The sequence below is a fragment of the Saimiri boliviensis genome, chromosome 8 (assembly GCF_048565385.1).
Source record: "Saimiri boliviensis isolate mSaiBol1 chromosome 8, mSaiBol1.pri, whole genome shotgun sequence".
Taxonomy (NCBI): domain Eukaryota; kingdom Metazoa; phylum Chordata; class Mammalia; order Primates; family Cebidae; genus Saimiri; species Saimiri boliviensis.
The window spans coordinates 5,118,343-5,136,567 of NC_133456.1; the positions used below are offsets into that span (position 1 = coordinate 5,118,343).

An 18,225-nucleotide genomic window follows, 5' to 3' on the forward strand; every position below is an offset into this window, starting at 1 on the left:
TCCCAGCACTTTGGGAGGCCGAGGCGGGTGGATCACGAGGTCAAGAGATCGAGACCATCCTGGTCAATATGGTGAAACCCCGTCTCTACTGAAAATACAAAAAATTAGCTGGGCATGGTGGCGTGTGCCTGTAATCCCAGCTACTCAGGAGGCTGAGGCAGGAGAATTGCCTGAACCCAGGAGGCGGAGGTTGCGGTGAGCCGAGATCGCGCCATTGCACTCCAGCCTGGGTAACAAGAGCAAAACTCCGTCTCAAAAAAAAAAAAAAAAAAAAAAGAAAAGAAAATTCTGAACTGTATGTATAGGCAGTAATTTCACTTCTATTGTTTCTGGTTTAGTGTATTCGTCTGTTCTTACATTGCTATAAAGAAATACCTGAAACTGGGTAATTTATAAAGAAAAGAGATTTAACTGCCTCATGATTCTGCAAACTATACAGGAAGTATGGCTGAGGGGTCCTCAGGAAACTTTCAGTCATGACAGAAACAGAAGCAGGCACGTCTTACATGGCCAAAACAGGAGGAGGAGAGTAGGGGGGCAGTGCTACACACTTGTAAGCCACCGTATCTCCTGAGATCTCATTCACTATCACAGGAACAGCAAAGGGGAAATCCACCCCCATAATCCAATCACCTCCCAGGAGGCCCCTCCTCCGACACTGGGGATTATAGTTCAACATGAGATTTGGGCGGGGACACAGATCTAAACCATATCACTTAGATTGGCAGAAAATGCAAACAAACTGTAAGAGTCTTAATCAAGGAAGTAAACATGCAATTAAGAAAATGACTTTGTGAAAGCAAGCCAGAGCCTAAGAAAATGGTCCACTGCCTGCTATGTAGAAGATTCCACTACTTTCCACCAGCCATGCAGAATGCCAGCACTTTGGGAGGCCGAAGAGAGCGGACCACCTGAGGTTGGGAGTTCGAGACCAACGTGGAGAAACCCCATCTCTACTAAAAATATAAAATTATATATATATGGGATTATAGTCATTGTGGCAGGCAACTATAATCCCAGCTACCCAGGAGGCTGAGGCAGGAGAATCACTTGAACCCGGGAGGTGGAGGTTGCAGTAAGCCAAGATTGTGCCGTTGCACTCCAGCCTGGGCAACAAGAGCAAGACTCTGTCTCAAAAAAAAAAAAAAAAAAAAAAAAAAAAAAAAAGGATGTCGGCCAGACCGAGAAACCAGTTAGGTGTTTGTTCAGTCCCAATAAGTGAGGCCACCTATAGCCTCAGTTCTCACATTATTTTGACATTCCATCTTCTCTTTCTGTTTCCTTTTTAGCTGCCTTGCCTCAGCTCCTATGACAGTTACTGCAGCAATCAAGTAGCTGCCAAAGCTCTGCTGGACCACAAAAAGCAAGATCACCGAGTCCAGGATTTCCTACAGCGATGTTTAGAATCCCCCTTTAGCCGCAAACTAGATCTCTGGAATTTCCTCGATATTCCAAGGAGCCGTCTGGTAAAATACCCTCTACTTCTTCGAGAAATCTTGAGGCACACACCAAATGATAATCCAGATCAGCAGCACTTGGAAGAAGCTGTAAGTCTGTCTGTTTCTTTCTCTCTTTTCTTGTTATTTCCCCCATAATGGCTAATTGGGTCAGTGGGTGAATGGAAGGGTCCCTGTGTACTTAGTACTCAGGAATCCTGGTTTCCAGGCCTGGCACTGCCATCATCCATGTTTTGATTTTGCAAGTCACTTCTCTTCTCTCTGCCTCAGTTTCCTAAACTGTAAAATGCAGTGTTTACACTGTAAGGTCCCTTAAGCAGTAAAATTCTTAATTTTATATAGGTGACTCTAATCTGGTGTTACGCTTGCTGACAGTAAAGAACAAGATCTTTGTGTAGCTTTTAAATTTTGTTTAGTTACAAAATAATGAGTTGCCTTTTAGCCTAGCCCCAAAACTCATTTGTGAAGTGGACATTCATTTACGATCTAGCTCCCTTTGGCCCCCAATTACAATAGGTTGCCTTGTCAAACCTCCTGCTCACCAATGGGATCCTCACTCAGCAAATGTTTATTGAATGCAGGCCAGGCATGAGGGCTCACGTTTATAATCCCAGCACTTTGGAGGCCAAGGCAGGCAGATCACTTGAGACGAGGAGTTCAAGACCAGCCTGGCCAAAAAGGCAAAACCTTTCTCTCCCAAAAATACCAAAAAAAAAAAAGCAGGGTAATGTGGCACGTACCTGTTGTCCCAGCTACTCAGGAGGCTAAGGCACGAGAATCGTTAAATCATTTTCTGATTTAATCTGGGACAGTAATAGAAGGAGAATATGCATAGATAATTTGAAAATTAGAAGCCTTGAATCTGTTGAACAAACTGTTATCTCCTCCCAGAGAAGGATTTAATAATAATTAGTAGAAACGACAATAATGGTAATAATTGCTGGCATTGAGTACCCAGTAAATCAACTTTTTGTAAATTTGCCTTATAGGTTATGTATCTCATTTAACCCTCACAACAGCCTAGGAGATAACTGTTTTTATTAGGACCATTTTCCAGATGAGGCTTGGGGTGGTTAAATAGCTTGCCCAGATCCACAGCCAGCAAGTGATGCAGTTGATGTTCAAACCCTTTCGGTGTAGACTCCAAATCCTGTGCCCTTCTACTTCTTTATGGTTCTATACCTTGATGCAGAAAGCCTGCTCACTACTTTAAGCTTCTGTTGCCTTTATAATTGCAGAGAGCTGTCTGTTCACCAGCCTCACTGGTGCAGAACTGGGCTGGGTGCCTTCAAGTAAGACAGAAAAGAATAATAAAGGACCCTCTCCTGATTCATGTATTCAATGTATCTGGCAGGCCCAACACAGATCAGGCCCCCAGTACAGCACAGATGGGGGATGCAGGCACTGGGGTTAAGGCCCATATCACTTCATCATGTCTGTTTTTATTACTGGGAGGAGTGCGATAGAGTTGCCTCCCCTCCATATTTCATCCCAGCAAGTGTGTGGTCTGCAGGAATAAAAACAACAGGGAGCATGAGCTACTCGAAGTCATGACTTTTTTGAAGCACAGGAACCTGTTCTGAGTTACTGTAAAGATTTTTTAATATGGAGCTTGAAAGAATACTGTTCTGTTTTTTTAAAAAAACATACCCAGTGAGCTAAAGTTTGAATTTAAAAATACCTAAGGATATGATCGTGTGTAATATAAAAAGATGTGCCAGTAACCAGTTTCCCTAGTGCATAAAGTATGAAGCCATTTTCAAAAGTTGAGTCTGCACCTAGTTATTCAGGCTGATCTGTGCATGCAACATGGTCTACTTGCATTTGAAAATGTCTGCAAAACAAGTCTTCACAATGCCTACTTATACCCGGTATATGCACAGGATTTTTTTTCCTTCTTGACAAAGTCCTCAAGGCATTACCCCAGATGAACAGAATTATTTAGCCCTGTACTCTTGGGTGCATTGTGAATGTTTGATAAACATAAAACCCATAGCACCAATGTAGCTTGACTTACATATCCCCTGAATAAATTTTCCATCTATGAAAAGGGAAAAATCAGAGAGCGTTAAGTAAATTGCTTGCGATCCAGGGGAGTTGATTGCATGCAGTCCTATGATGAGATCTAAAAAGAGATCTTGCCTTTAATGCAGCACCTAAACTACCACATCTTTATTACAATTTCAGTTTGTTTGTTTGTTTATTTATTTATTTAAAGATGGGGTTTCTCCACATTGGTCAGGCTGGTCTCGAACTCCCAACCTCAGGTGATCCACCCACCTCGGCCTCCCAAAGTGTTGGGATTACAGGCATCTTTATTACAATTTCTTAATGTTTTGAGGGTTGATAAAAATTTTTCCCAAAAAAGGACTTTTTAAAATAGGATTTTGTATATTCAGATAGTCCAGAAACTCGGTTGTTTAATGTTTTAAATCCTAAGGATTTGTTTGGCCAGAAAATGATCCTGCAGAGTATCCCTTCCCCTCATCCACCACTATTTCTCAACTCAAGAAAAAAAAAAATCACTGAAATCAGTGGGAAAAGCAATCCTGCTTTTGATGCAGCAGCCGTGAAGACTGCTATTCTTGGTCCTTGGCAGGAGCCAGTGAGTATCGTGGCACAGGGGACTGGACAGTCAGGGCTTTCAGATTCCTCTTTGAGGATGATGAGTCCAGCATGTGTGGGCTTAATCTCTGTACTGTTACCAGGTATCTCTTATCATCTCCCTCTACCAGTCCCTTCCTTCAGTTAGAACCTGGTGAGAGATGCAACAATAAATTTAATTTAAACGCACAACTGCCATGACTGTTGGCTATTGGCAACCTGCTGTATGTAAGTTTGTCCCTGCCTGAAATTCTGCAAAATAAATCTCTCTCAAGAACCAACACAGCGTCTGGGCATGATGGCTCATGCCTATAATCCAAGGTGGGAGGATAACCTGAGGTTGGGAGTTCGAGACCAGCCTGACCAACATGAAGAAACCCCATCTCTACTAAAAATACAAAATTAGCCAGGCTTTGGTGGCACACGCCTATAATCCTAGCTACTCAGGAGGCTGAGGCAGGAGAATCACTTGAACCCGGGAGGCAGAGGTTGCAGTGAGCCGAGATCACTCCATTGTACTGCAGCCTGGGCAACAAGAGCAGCACTCCATCTCAAAAACAAACAAACAAACAATGCAAACAGATAAGACCCTCATGATATTCAGGTAGACAGAAATACAAAACATTATTTTTAATAAATGAAAACAGACTCAGAGTTATTATAATGTATACATAGAACATGAAATGAGAACACTGAGTGTTTCCATTGTTTTCTCTCTGTTTTTCAAAGACCAGTGAAAGAAGCAGTATTTAAAACTAATCATAGCTGCCTGAGGAACCGCCATGGCATTTGAGTTTATTAATCTTCATGTGATATGCCAGCTGTTCAGTTCCTGAGTTAAATTAGGAAATGAACACATATTTATGATTATAGTGCATCTTCTTTCTGGTTTCCTGGATACTTGCAGGCAACTCAGAAAATTGACTCAAGTACTGATTAATTCCAGCTGTCCAGGTACACCTGGTAACAGCTAACTGATAAACTGCAGCCACTAATGCTGAGGTCTTCAAGAGTAAGGAAAAAGCATGGATTTCACTGCATATTAAAAAATATAGAAAGGTAAAAGGTTAAAGTAGACATAACACAGTTGCTCAGATACCTCCCATTTGTTTTAAGCTTTTTGAAGGCAGGAATCTTCTCATTTCTTTGAATGCTACCACTTAGTCTGACATGGAACAGGTTCTCAATAAACATTAAATGAATATGAAGGATGAATCATGGATTTAGTATATTTTGTGAATATTTTTTTGTCTTGAAAGTAACCGTGAATAATCAGTCATTTTTGAAAACCAAGAAAGGAAAAAAGAAACTATGAAAGTATACCAAAGTATTCTGCTATTTACTGTTTCATGTTAATAAAACTCAAATTACTTTTACAGGATTTATATTTAATATTAGATTGCCATCAAAGGCCAAAAAGCTTCTTTTATAACACTAAAGAGCCTGTATTTTTTTAAACAATGTGTTTGGTTTTTTTTTTTTAAATCAAAGTAGTGAGTGCTATGACCACAATTTGGGAAATGGAGAAATAATAAAGAAATCTTTGAATGAAACTCTTGTGTACCCAGGTACAGAAATGAACAGATTATGCCTCTCTCCATAGGATACATTCACTAGACTTCAGCTCAAAGCTGTAAGATCTTCTGTCAAACTTGTATGGAAGTACAAAAGTTAGAACTGAGTAATAGTTTTTACCCAGTTGCTTTTGGCAGACAATGTCATTTTACTGGCATATGAAAAATAATTACTTGGCCAGACGCAGTGACTCACGCCTGTAATCCTAGCACTTTAGGAGGATGAGATGGGCAGATCACTTGAGTCCCGAGAGACAGAGACCAGCGTAGGCAACATAGCAAAACCCCATCTCTATGAAAAATACAAAAATTAGCCATGTGTGGTGGTGCATGCCTGTGGTCCCAACTACTGGGGAGGCTGAGGCAGGAGGATCATGTGAGTCCCAGAGTCAGGGGTTGCAGTGAGCCGAGATGGCACAACTGCACTCCAGCCTGGGCGACAGAATGAAACCCTATCTCAATTGAAAAAAAAAAAAAAGAAAAAGAATTACTTAACAATCCTAGATAGAATTAATCCTAGATAGAATTTATTACTATTTTAAGACATGGTAACTTCTGACTGAGCAAAGGCCTCTTTTGGAATCTTGCTTTTCAGATTGGCTTTCATTTTTTCTTTTTTTTTTTTTCTGGCATCACAGGCTTCATATATTCTTTTCTTTTTTTTTTTTTTTTTTTTTTTGATTGGCTTTTCTTTTAAGTAAATGTGATGAAGAAGAGGCCTTACCAATGTTTTCCATCTGTTAAGTACTTTTCAGTTAGCACCGCAAGAACGATGGGGCTGTTGGTCTTTTCACTTGTAGGGGACAGAGAATCCTGCAAAGGAAATCATTAGTTTGCTTCTGATTGGTGTCATGGAGTTTTTTTGTTTTTTGAGATGGAGTCTTACTCTATTGCCCAGGCTGAAGTGTAGTGCCATGTTCTCAGCTCACTGCAGCCTCTGCCTCCCAGGTTCAAGTGATTTTCCCACCTCAGCTTTCCAAGTAGCTGGAATTACAGGTGGGCACCACCTTGCTTAGCTACTTTTTTTTTTTTTTTTTTTTTTTTTTTTTTGTATTTTTAGTAGAGGCGGGATTCACCCTATTGACCAGGCTGGTCTGGAACTCCAGACCTCAAGTGATCCACCTGCCTTGGCCTCCCAAAATGCTGGGATCACAGGCATGAAACACCGTGCCCAGCCTGCTGTCACTGAATTTTGCTTAACTAATTTCTCATACCTCTGTTTTCTAGCATTTTCTAACATTTAGATATATTCATATGACAGAATAACAACATGTCAGAATAAATATCCACTGACCACATCTCAGTCAGCATTCTTGTTTTTGTATTGACAGCATTGCATCCACCATTGCTTTGGAATCTTCTGCCCAAACTTACTCACGTGGGCTCTAGACCCTGGGTGTGGGTGTATTTATACAGACTATCCCCATCATTATGCTGGTGTCTTTTTTTCCTGTTTTTTCTCTGTTCTTTATAAACATTTATGTTATGTCACTGAAAAAGATATCCAGGCCAGGCGTGGTGACTCACGCCTGTAATCCCAACACTTTGGAAGGCTGAGGTGGGCAGATCACTTGAGCTCAGGAGTTTGAGACCAGCCTGGGCAACATGGTGAAACCCATCTCTACTAAAAATATAAAAATTATCTATACATAGTGACAGATGCCTGTCACCTCAGCTACTCAGGAGGCTGCAGCAGAAGAATCGCTTGAACCTGGAAGGCAGAGGTTGCAGTGCGCCGAGATTGCGCATCATACTCCAGCCTGAGCAACAAGAGTGAAACTCCATATCAAAAAAAAAAAAAAAAAAAAAAAAAAAAAAATCCAAACCATTTGTTCAAACCCAATTTGCAAATACTGTTTGTACATTAGATTTAGTACATGTAGAGAGACACTGAAGCTATTAATAGTGTCACATCCTCAAAGACAATCCTTCTTTTGGACTCTTACATTCTGCTTTGTTTTCTCTCCTTAGCCATTTTTTTATATATGGCTACATTTTCAACATTGTGAGCACGTTTTAAGAAGTGTACAGCCTGGAGCTCAGTAGTTATCCCTTCCTCCCAGATAAAATTATACATCAATATTAGTTTTACATGTAATACAAATATCTTTATATGTGTACAAATAAATGTGTGTATGTGTACAGATGGATAGATGCAGTATACTAAAATCATTTATTTCTACTTTTTTATCTTTTCCCGAAGTAGCAATTTAGATAACAGAATTAGATCCAGGTGTGTCCTGGTGACCTTCTAGGCCGAGCCCCTAAGAATTGGTATGCACGGTTTGCTCCTTTCCTCCATACTTAATTTTCCTCTGTTTCCATAGATAAACATCATTCAGGGAATAGTGGCAGAAATCAACACCAAGACTGGGGAATCGGAATGTCGCTATTATAAAGAGCGGCTTCTTTACTTGGAAGAAGGCCAGAAAGACTCTCTGATCGACAGCTCTCGAGTCTTGTGTTGTCATGGTGAACTGAAGAACAATCGGGGCGTGGTAAGTAGTTACCCTCCTTAAGCAGTCTCTTCCTGGGCCTCCTCTATTCCTCATTCATTTGATGTGGAGCCTCCTCTTACAATTTCTTCCCTATCAAGGATCATCATCTTTGTTTTGTTTTTGTTTTTGTTTTTGTTTGAGAGGGAGTCTCGCTCTGTCACCCAGGCTGGCTCACTGCAACCTCCGCCTTCCTAGGTTCAAGCAGTTCTCCTGCCTCATCCTCCTAAGTAGCTGGGGCTATAGGTACGTGCTACCATGCCCAGCTAATTTTTGTATTTTTTTTAGTAGAGGCAGGATTTCACCATATTGGCCAAGGTAGCTTCAAACTCCTCACCTCAAGTGATCCCACCTCTGCCTCTCAAAGTGCTGGAAGATTGATTGAAGTAGAAACAGTGTAAAAATCTGATTATTCTGGGCTGGGTGCGGTGGCTCATGCCTGTAATCACAGCACTTTGGGAGGCCAAGGCAGGCAGATCACAAGGTCAAGAGATCAAGACAATCCTGGCCAACATGGTGAAATCCCGTCTCTACTAAAAAATACAAAAATTAGCTGGGCATGGTGGTGCAAGCCTGTTAAGTCCCAGCAACTCGGGAGGCTAAGCCAGGAGAATCGCTTGAACCCGGGAGGCAGAGGCTGCAGTGAGCTGAAATCGCACCACTGCACTCCAGCCTGACGACAAAGCAAGACTCTGTCTCAAAAAAAAAAAAAAAAAACTGGCCGGGCGCGGTGGCTCACGCCTGTAATCCCAGCACTTTGGGAGGTTGAGGCGGGTGGATCACGAGATCAAGAGATCGAGACCATCCTGGTCAACATGGTGAAACCCCGTCTCTACTAAAAATACAAAAATCAGCTGGGCATGGTGGCGCGTGCCTGTAATCCCAGCTACTCAGGAGGCTGAGGCAGGAGAATTGCCTGAACCCAGGAGGCGGAGGTTGCGGTGAGCCGAGATCGCACCATTGCACTCCAGCCTGGTTAACAAGAGCGAAACTCCGTCTCAAAAAAAAAAAAAAAAAAAACTGATTATTCTAAATATTGCACATTTAAACAGTGCCCAAAAGAAAATTCTTAACACATTATTTCCATAACTTTTTCACAACTACCACACCAAAAAGCCTTTAGCTTGATTATTTTGTGCTTTATCCTTTTTTTTTTTTTTTTACTCTGTCGCCCAGGCTGGAGTGTAGTGGTGCAATCTTGGCTCACTGCAACCTTCACCTCCCTGTTTCAAGCACTTGCCCTGCTTCAGCCTCCCAATAGCTGGGATTACAGGCACCCACCACCATGCTTGGCTATTTTTTTTTGTATTTTTAGTAGAGGCAGTGTTTCACCATGTTGGCCAGACTGGTCTCAAACTCCTGACCTCAGGCAATCTGCCCACCTCGGCCTCCATTACAGGCGTGAGCCACCGCATTTGGCCTATCCTATTTTTCAGTCTTCTTAAATACACATTTTATTACCTCTAGCCAAGATTTGGCTGTATTTTGTTTCTATGTTTGGGAGGTAGTAGGGATGGGGATGGGAGGCCTACGAGTTTCTTTTCTCCCAAATTTAAAATGATCTAATAATATTGAATGTGCTCCCACTATCCCAAGTCAAAATTCTAATCTGAAGTTTTTAATTCAGTTTCCATTTTTGTTTTAGATTAATGGAGTACGTGTGCAGGTTTGTTACAAGGATATATTGCAGGTGCTGAGAATGGGCTTCTCTTGATCCCATCACCTAGACAGTGAACATAGTACTCAATAGGAAGTTTTTCAGCCCTTGCCCCTCTCACTTCCTCTTTCCTTTTAGAGTCCCCAGTGTCTGTTGTTCCTATCTTTATGTCCATGTGAATCCAAGATTTAGCTCCCACTTACAAGTGAGAACCTCTCTTCTTTTGGTCTCTCCCCTTTAAGACCCCTGGATTGACATTCCCAAATGTTTCCACTAGAGAGCTAGAACCTACCTGCAAAGTTGTGGATATTTTCACTTCAGTTGCTAAGCACCTCTAAACTGTGAGAGGAGTGTGGCACTTAGCGTTGAATGGAGCAAATTTACCTCACAGAACACAACTGCTTTTATAATGGGACCTGAAACAAGCCTTCATTTTTGCAATTTTCTTTTTTTAAAGACAGGGTTTCACCATGTTGGCCAGGCTGGTCTTGAACTTCTGACCTCAGGTGATCCGCCTACCTCGGTCTCCCAAAGTGCTGAGATTACAGGCGTGAGCCACGCACGGCCCATTTCTGCAATTTTCTTTTTGCCCACAACACACACATCAGTTGTCAACTTTTTAAGCCTCTTCTGAGAACCAAGGTTTGTTCTGATGAACTTAACTGAGAAGGAAAATGTTGATCATCATTTTTTTTTTTTTTTTTGAGATGGAATTTCCCTCTTGTCGCCTAGACTAGAGTGCAGTGGCACAATCTTGGCTCACTGCAACCTCCGCCTCCCAGGTTCAAGTAATCCTCCTGCCTCAGCCTCCCAAGTAGCTGGGATTACAGATGCCTGCCACCATGCCTGGCTCATTTTTGTTTTTAGTAGAGACAGGGTTTCACCATGTTGGCCAGGCTGGTCTTGAACTCCTGACTGCAGGTGATCCACCCACCTCAGCCTCCCAGAGTACTGGGATTACAGGTGTGAGCCACTGCACCCGGCCTGATCATCCTTCTATGTGACTGTAGCACCATACTCTGGTTCGCTTAGGAACGAGCAGTGTTCTGACTTGAAGTTCCTGGATGAAACTGATGATGACTCTGTGGTTGAAGGAACAAGTGTTTTTATGGGCTTGTGAAGCAAAGATTAATATTAGCTTTGATATACCAGTCTCATTTTTTATAGACTATTGTTAATTTTGATCTTTTAGATTTTTTTTTTTTTTTTTTTTTTTTTTTTTTGAGACAGTCTCACTCTGTCACCCAGGCTGAAGTACAGTGGTGTGATCTTGGCTCTCCACAGCTTCCACCTCCTGGGTTCGAATGATTCTCCTGCCTTAGACTCCCAGGTAGCTGGGATTACAGGCACCAGCCACCTCACCCAGCTAGGGTTTTTTTTGTTTTTTTTTAATTGTTCTTTTGTTGTTTTGAGATAGTCTTGCTCTGTCACCAGGCTAGAGTACAATGGTGTGACCTCAACTCACTACAACCTCTGCCTCCTGGGTTCAAGCGATTCTCCTGCCTCAGCCTTCTGGGTAGCTGGGATTATAGGCGTCTGCCACCACACCTCGGCAATTTTTTTGTTTTTAGTACTAGAGACAGGGTTTCACCATTTTGGCCAGGCTGTTCTCAAACTCCTGACCTCATGATCCGCCTGCCTTGGCCTCCCAAAGTGCTAAGATTCCAGATGTCTGGCCTGAGCACTTAGAATTATATTGAGTAATCTAAACCAAAGCCAGGAGAGTGCTAAGTTATTTTCTGTTCATCACCTTCTTGATTCTATTCCCCTTCCTCATTTTTTTCTTACAGGAGCTGGGGCATGTATGTCTGTACAGGTTGTGAGTTGCAGTGTGAATAGGGGCCCCAAAGTTGGCAACCCTGGCTGCAGTTATCTGTAGGCAGAAAGGCTTCCTCCAGAAGTCCCTAAGGCGGTATTTCTACAGGAAGGGCAGTGGACATACCTAGAAATGCCTCCGACGTTCACAACTCTGGTTCTCCTGGAGGTAGATTTGAACCTAGGAGTTCGTAATCCAGTGTGCACCTGGTACCTGGGGACCTCTCTATCCACAGAGGTCCACAAATCAGCCACTCATTACGTTATTGCTTAGCAAAAGCCCTGTGGATTCTTTTCTTCTAGAAACTGCACGTTTTCCTGTTCCAAGAAGTGCTTGTGATCACTCGAGCTGTCACCCACAATGAGCAGCTTTGCTACCAGCTGTACCGTCAGCCGATCCCCGTGAAGGACCTCCTGCTGGAAGACCTGCAGGACGGAGAAGTGAGACTGGGTGGCTCCCTGAGAGGGGCATTCAGCAACAATGAGAGAAGTATGGAGGCTGTCATGGTTGACCTGTTGAACTTTTTTGGCCCTGGTAGTTTGGAGGGAATGGGAGGCTGGTGGAAAGAGAAAAGCCACAGTCTTGAAGTCAAACTGCATTTGAATGCTGTCTCATCACTTACTGATTATGTACTTTGTTTAGCCCCTGTGATTCTTAGTTTTCCGTCTGCAAAATGGAAATGCATACATACGTCCTTCATAAGATTGTTACAAAGATTTAGTAAGATACTCTAAGTGAACCTGTCTGCACTTAGTTAGTCCTCCTTAAGTTCCCTTTCTCTTTTTCCATTGGATAAAAACATGCTTAATACCAGTTAGTCCCTGTGTGTATACCAGTTACATTATGGTGGGTTTTGCAGTAGAACTGGTAGACTTGCCGGGCGCAGTGGCTCACGCCTGTAATCCCAGCACTTTGGGAGGCCAAGGCGGGTGGATCACGAGGTCGAGAGATCGAGACCATCCTGGTGAACATGGTGAAACCCCGTCTCTACTAAAAATACAAAAATTAGCTGGGCATGGTGGCGCGTGCCTGTAATCCCAGCTACTCAGGAGGCTGAGGCAGGAGAATTGCCTGAACCCAGGAGGCGGAGGTTGCGGTGAGCCGAGATCCCGCCATTGCACTCCAGCCTGGGTAACAAGAGCGAAACTCCCCCTCAAAAAAAAAAGAACTGGTAGACTTGTCCCTAAAGAGACTTAAGAATGGTCAACTGGAATGTGGGTTCATCTGTAACATTACTCAATGGACCTAACTTAACACTTAATAAAAAAAAAATTGAAAGAAGCCAAGATAGCAATATCTGTTGAGTATCTAACATGTGTCAAGCACTGTTCTAGCACTAATATAGATGGCGGACCAAGCAGGTAACTTCCTTCCCCTATGGAGCTTGCATTGTGATGGAGGAGAGAGATGATAAGCAAATAAATACTCTAGGTGTTGTTCAGAAAACTTAAAACCCAGTAAGAGAATAGGAAGGGATAGCAATAGGATGTCTGTTTTCTTTTTCTTTTTATTTATTTATTTTTGAGGCAGAAGTCTTGCTCTGTTGCCTAGGCTGGAGTGTCATGGCGTGATCTCAGCTCACTGTACCCTCTGCCTCCTGGGTTCAAGCAGCTGGTGCCTCACCCTCCCAAGTAGCTGGGAATACAGGTATATGCCATCACGCCCAGCTAATTTTTGTATTTTTGGTAGAGACGAGGTTTCACCATGTTGGCCAGGCTGGTCTCGAACTCCTGACCCCAAGTGATCTGCCTCCCGAAGTGCTGGAATTACAGGTGTGAGTCACCACATCCTAACCGGAGGTCTATTTTAAATGAGATAAGGAGCACTTCTTTGAGAAAGTAACGTTTGAGCTTCCTGGATTAACATAGGCATCATATTGTCAAAGTAATTAATATGTACGGCCTCCTACCTACTAATCAGTCCGTCTACCCTAGTAGGAGTAGTAGTAGAAATAAGAGCTTATGTTTCTTGAGTACTGACTATGTGCCAGGCATTGTATAAGCATGTACACGTATTACATTGATCCCTCATAACAACCATATAAAGTAGGTTCTTGTTCAGTCCATTTTACAAGTTGGAAACTAAGATAGGAAGGAGTTAAGGTACTTGCCCAAGATCAAAGGGTGGAACCCGAATTTGAAGGACAGAGATTATCTTCTAGCCAAAGATGGCTAGCAATGAAACATTTTGACCTCCTCTCCCTCTGTTGTGTAGCCTCTAAGCCATTGGAAATGGTGGTTCCCAGTCTACCGGCTACAGGATTAGTGCAAAGGGACTGACTGCAGATACTTCTGTGAACCAAGCATTGCATGTGGCACACAGGGCCCATTAAATGTCCATTATATTCTGATTAGATAAAATAAGCTGAGCACAGTGGCTTATGCCTGTAATCCCAGGATTTTGGGAGGCCAAGATGGATGGGATCACCTGAGGTCAGGAGTTCAAGACCAGTCTGGCCAAGACAGCGAAACCCCATCTCTACTAAAAAAATACAAAAATTAGCCAGGTATGGTGGTGTGTGTCTGTGATCTCAGCTACTTGGGAAGCTGAGACAGAAGAACCGCTTGAACCCAGGAGGCAAAAGTTGCAGTGAGCTGAGATTGTGCCACTGCATTCCAGAGCAAGACTCGGTCTCAAAAAAAAAAAAAAAAAAAAAAAAAAGGAGAGATTAAATAAAATGTCTTCTATATTGTGCACTACCATTTTTTTTAAATGCTGATAGCTCCTGTGAGTTAACTAACTTGTAATTTCGTTTCATAATGAAACCAGATTTGTCTACATACATCTTCTCCATCATTGGATGCTAAATATATGGATACTAAATGTATAGATACTTTCACGTGGAGTAAACATGGGCATGTTTTATTGTTTAAAAAAGCCTCTTAACTGGAAAAAACTCTAGCTTAGTGTACCTGTTGAAATTACAGATTATGAAACCCACTTTAGACCTACTGAATCAGAATCTCTAAGAATAGGGCCTGGGGATTTTTTTTAAATTGTTTTCTTTTTTCTTGTTTTTTGGAGAAAGGGCCTCACTACATTGCCCAGGCTGGTCTCAAACTCCTGAACTCAAGCAGTGCTCCCACTTCAGCCTCCTGAGGGCATCTGTTTTTTGTTTTGTTTTGTTTTGTTTTTTTGAGACTGAGTCTTAATTTGTCACCAGGAGCCAGGCTGGAGTGCAGTGGTGCAATCTCAGCTCACTGCAATCTCTGCCTCCTGGGTTCAAGCAATTCTGCCTCAGCCTCCCAGCAGCTGGGATTACAGGCGCGCGCCACCATGCCCAGCTAATTTTTGTATTTTTTAGTAAAGAAGAGGTTTCACCATGTTGGCCAGAACGGTCTCAATCTCTTGACCTTGTGATCCGCCCGTCTCAGCCTCTCAAAGTGCTGGAATTACAGGCGTGAGCCACCACGCCCGGCCTTAACAAGCTCACTCCGGGGGGATATTGTTATGCAGCCAGATTTTGCCACCAGTACTCCAGGCTCTCCTGAATCACTTGACTTTGTTGTTCCAAGATGATCTCCACCTGCTAGTTTCTGAGAGCAATGAGGGCAACTGAACGTTAGACCTGTGTCAACCCCAACACCCTGATGGCAGCTGCAGGGTGGAGCTGAGCCATATCCTGGCTCACTGGGAAACGTTTCATAATCAGCGATACCTGCCGTTGATTCTGGGGTTTAGTGTCACTACATATGTTCTCTTTGGCCTGAGGAAGGATCTGTCCCTTGACTGTTTTTCATGTGCTTTTCCTTTTTAGTTAAAAACTTCTTCAGAATCAGTTTCAAGAATGGATCCCAAAGTCAGACCCACTCACTACAAGCCAATGACACCTTCAACAAACAGCAGTGGCTTAACTGTATTCGTCAAGCCAAAGAAACAGTTTTGTGTACTGCTGGGCAGGCTGGAGTGCTTGACTCCGAGGGATCGTTCCTAAATCCCGTCACCGGGAGCAGAGAGCTACAGGGAGAAACAAAACTTGAGCAGATGGACCAATCAGACAGTGAGTCAGACTGTAGTATGGACACGAGTGAGGTCAGCCTCGACTGTGAGCGCATGGAACAGACAGACTCTTCCTGTGGGAACAGCAGGCATGTTGAAAGCAACGTCTGACAGAAGCATGCGCACTTCAGGAAGCAGGCCTGCGTCTTACCTGTACAGTATTTGCATTCCGCAGATGGAACTGTTTGGAAAAAGCACTTTTTAATACTTTTGTGACCTTGTTGGCCCAGTCTCTTGTATCTGTACCTTTGTCTCTAGTACTGTAACTGCCAACCTGTCTGTGTAAGCTGGAATCTGTGGCAACCGTTACCCTGTGTTCTATTTCCCAAGTGTTTGGATGGATGGAGAGGTACTCAAACAAGTTACTTTCAATTGTCCTGCTGGATTTAAAAAAAAAAATAGAAAAACAATCCCAAAACTACTGTTTTACATAGATTGCTTGAAGAGTCCTTCCTCTTGTGCTTCTCTAGTGCTTTCCCAGCTCTTTGGTGTGGTAGCTAAGAATTTAGAGGGCCTTGTAAATAGGGCATGAGAAAGTCACCTGTGTATCGGGATGGTACTAGAGAGAAAATCAGGAAAGACCAACCCATGAAGTGAACTTGGTTTGATCTTATTCAACTAGAAACCTTGAAAACGTCCCTGGGGATTCTGAAGGCTTAATTTTGCAAAGGAGGAGGCATTGTCTGAACCTTGCAACTTAATCCAGTGCAAGTTTGATGCAAGAATTTATTAGGACATAAAATAGAGGGTGACCTTAAAAGGATCAGGACAAAAGCAGCTGCCAGCTCTGAATCTTTAACTGAAATGCACGTGGCATCAGGAGGTGTCTCTCATAGTTGGTGGCTAGCCTAAAACATCAGAATAGAACCCAAAGGGCCTAGGGAAGCCTGCCAGGATAACAAGAAGGCCCTGTCTTCGTTGTGTTTCATCTGCCTAGGCCTACTTATATTTTAGAGAATAAATGAAGCAACGAGGAAGAGAGACCGTGACTCTACCAATGACATTGTTTACAGAAACACAGGAGAGGAATAATTTGGAATGAAAAGCATTTCATCAGAACCTTCTATGGGAACCATTAAGAGAAAAGCATGGTCCAGTGTCTTCTGAGAAAGGCCAGAGTCTTGGGCTTTCCTGCTCTGCTTTTGGGTCATCAGTTTGCCATCTCTGGTTCTGTGCTATAACCAGAATTGTAACTACATTCTCCAGAGGCCAATTTCATTAACTCTGATTAATTAGGATCAGCTAGCCAAATTAGTAACCTCTTTGTCCAGCCTTGATTTACAGTGCAAGGTAAAGTGCAGACCTTAAAAACAGCTAACTACGTACGTAGAAGAGCTCACTGCAAGTGTAAATATTAAGAATGACCTGTGCAAAATTATACCCACACCAGCACTAGTAGTAATGATTCTAAATTATTGCCAAAAAGTTCTTTTTTTAATTTTCTGTCCTTCAAGTTTACAGAAAAGTAAGCAGTAAATGCATTGATGTCATTTTATTATGTATATATATCATGCGCATTCAAAGAAGCTGTGTGACAAGATATATCAATATAAAAACAAGGTATATTACTTTATTATTTTTTAAAAACAAAGATACTGTGGTCAATTTTACCCTGTAAAACATATTTCTGTATTTATAGATCTTAAACATGGTGAATTTTTTCTATCACAAGTTTATTTAAAACTGCTTTATTTCTCAAGTTGTTATTGATACAGCAAGTGAACTTGCTGCAGACAGAAGCAGAGGAAAGCCAAGAACAGCCTTTTAATGGTGAAGAAAAGAATGAATGATTCTTTGTAGAAGCCATCAGCCACTTTGTAGGACCCATCAGCCAGTGTGCTGGGAAAAGAGGTTTGTCATATGTTGGCCTATGGGAAGAAAGTCAGTGAATGTTTTGATGAAATGAATGTTTTTGTATAACGGCCTTAAACTTTTCTGGAAGTATTTCAAATAAATTACATTAAAATGCCATCCTCCTTGTGTGCAGTGTTTGTTTTACAAACAAAACACAGGTTTCAGCTGTGCTGCTGGGGAGGTTCTTTCTGAAATTTTTGTTTGTGGTTCCTGAATACAAACTTTAAAATATGGTGCAGCTTGATATAAATGGTTTTATTTGGTATATCAAAACTTTGCAGAACTCATTTTTTTTTTTCTTTTGAAACAGGGTCTCACCCTGTCACCCAGGCTGGAGTGTGGTGGTATGATCATAGCTCACTGCAGCCTTAAACTCCTGGGCTTACACAATCTTCCTGCCTTCGCCTCCCAAGTAACTGGGATTATAGGTGCACACCACCACATCTGGCTAATTATTAAATTTTTTGTAAAGATGGAAGTCTCACTATGTGGCCCAGGCTGGTCTTGAACTCCTGGCCTCAAGTGATCCTTCTGCCACAACCTCCTAAAGTGTTGGGATTACAGGCATGAGCCACTGAGTCTGGCTAGGAACTCATAATTCTAAAGTCTGTTTTCTCAAGCATTCTCTATTCATTTACTTACTCATGTGTTCATTTTTAATAACTATCTGGAATTCATACTATGTATAAAGTCAAGTGATAAGTCATAGTTGTTATAGAAAAGAAATATTTGCTCTCACTGCTGATATAGGCAACTGTTGAGAAACTTG

The 18,225-nt window shown here is 42.3% G+C and overlaps 1 protein-coding gene across 8 annotated transcripts in view; it reads left to right on the plus strand.

Annotated features, from left to right (window-relative positions):
* The window catches only part of ARHGEF3 (Rho guanine nucleotide exchange factor 3), a 341,163-nt gene extending 323,590 nt beyond the window's left edge, over positions 1–17,573 (plus strand). For 6 of the 8 annotated variants that reach the window (XM_074403626.1, XM_010347004.3, XM_003936543.4 and 3 more), the window contains 4 exons: positions 1,290–1,547; positions 7,963–8,133; positions 11,906–12,092; positions 15,361–17,573. In XM_074403626.1, the coding sequence (XP_074259727.1) occupies positions 1,290–1,547; positions 7,963–8,133; positions 11,906–12,092; positions 15,361–15,713 (969 nt within the window). In that variant the 3' untranslated portion in view covers positions 15,714–17,573. The remainder of the gene's footprint in view (positions 1–1,289; positions 1,548–7,962; positions 8,134–11,905; positions 12,093–15,360) is intronic. The other 2 variants (XM_039477697.2, XM_039477696.2) reach the window with 1 other exon arrangement.
* The last annotated feature ends 652 nt before the right edge of the window (positions 17,574–18,225 follow it).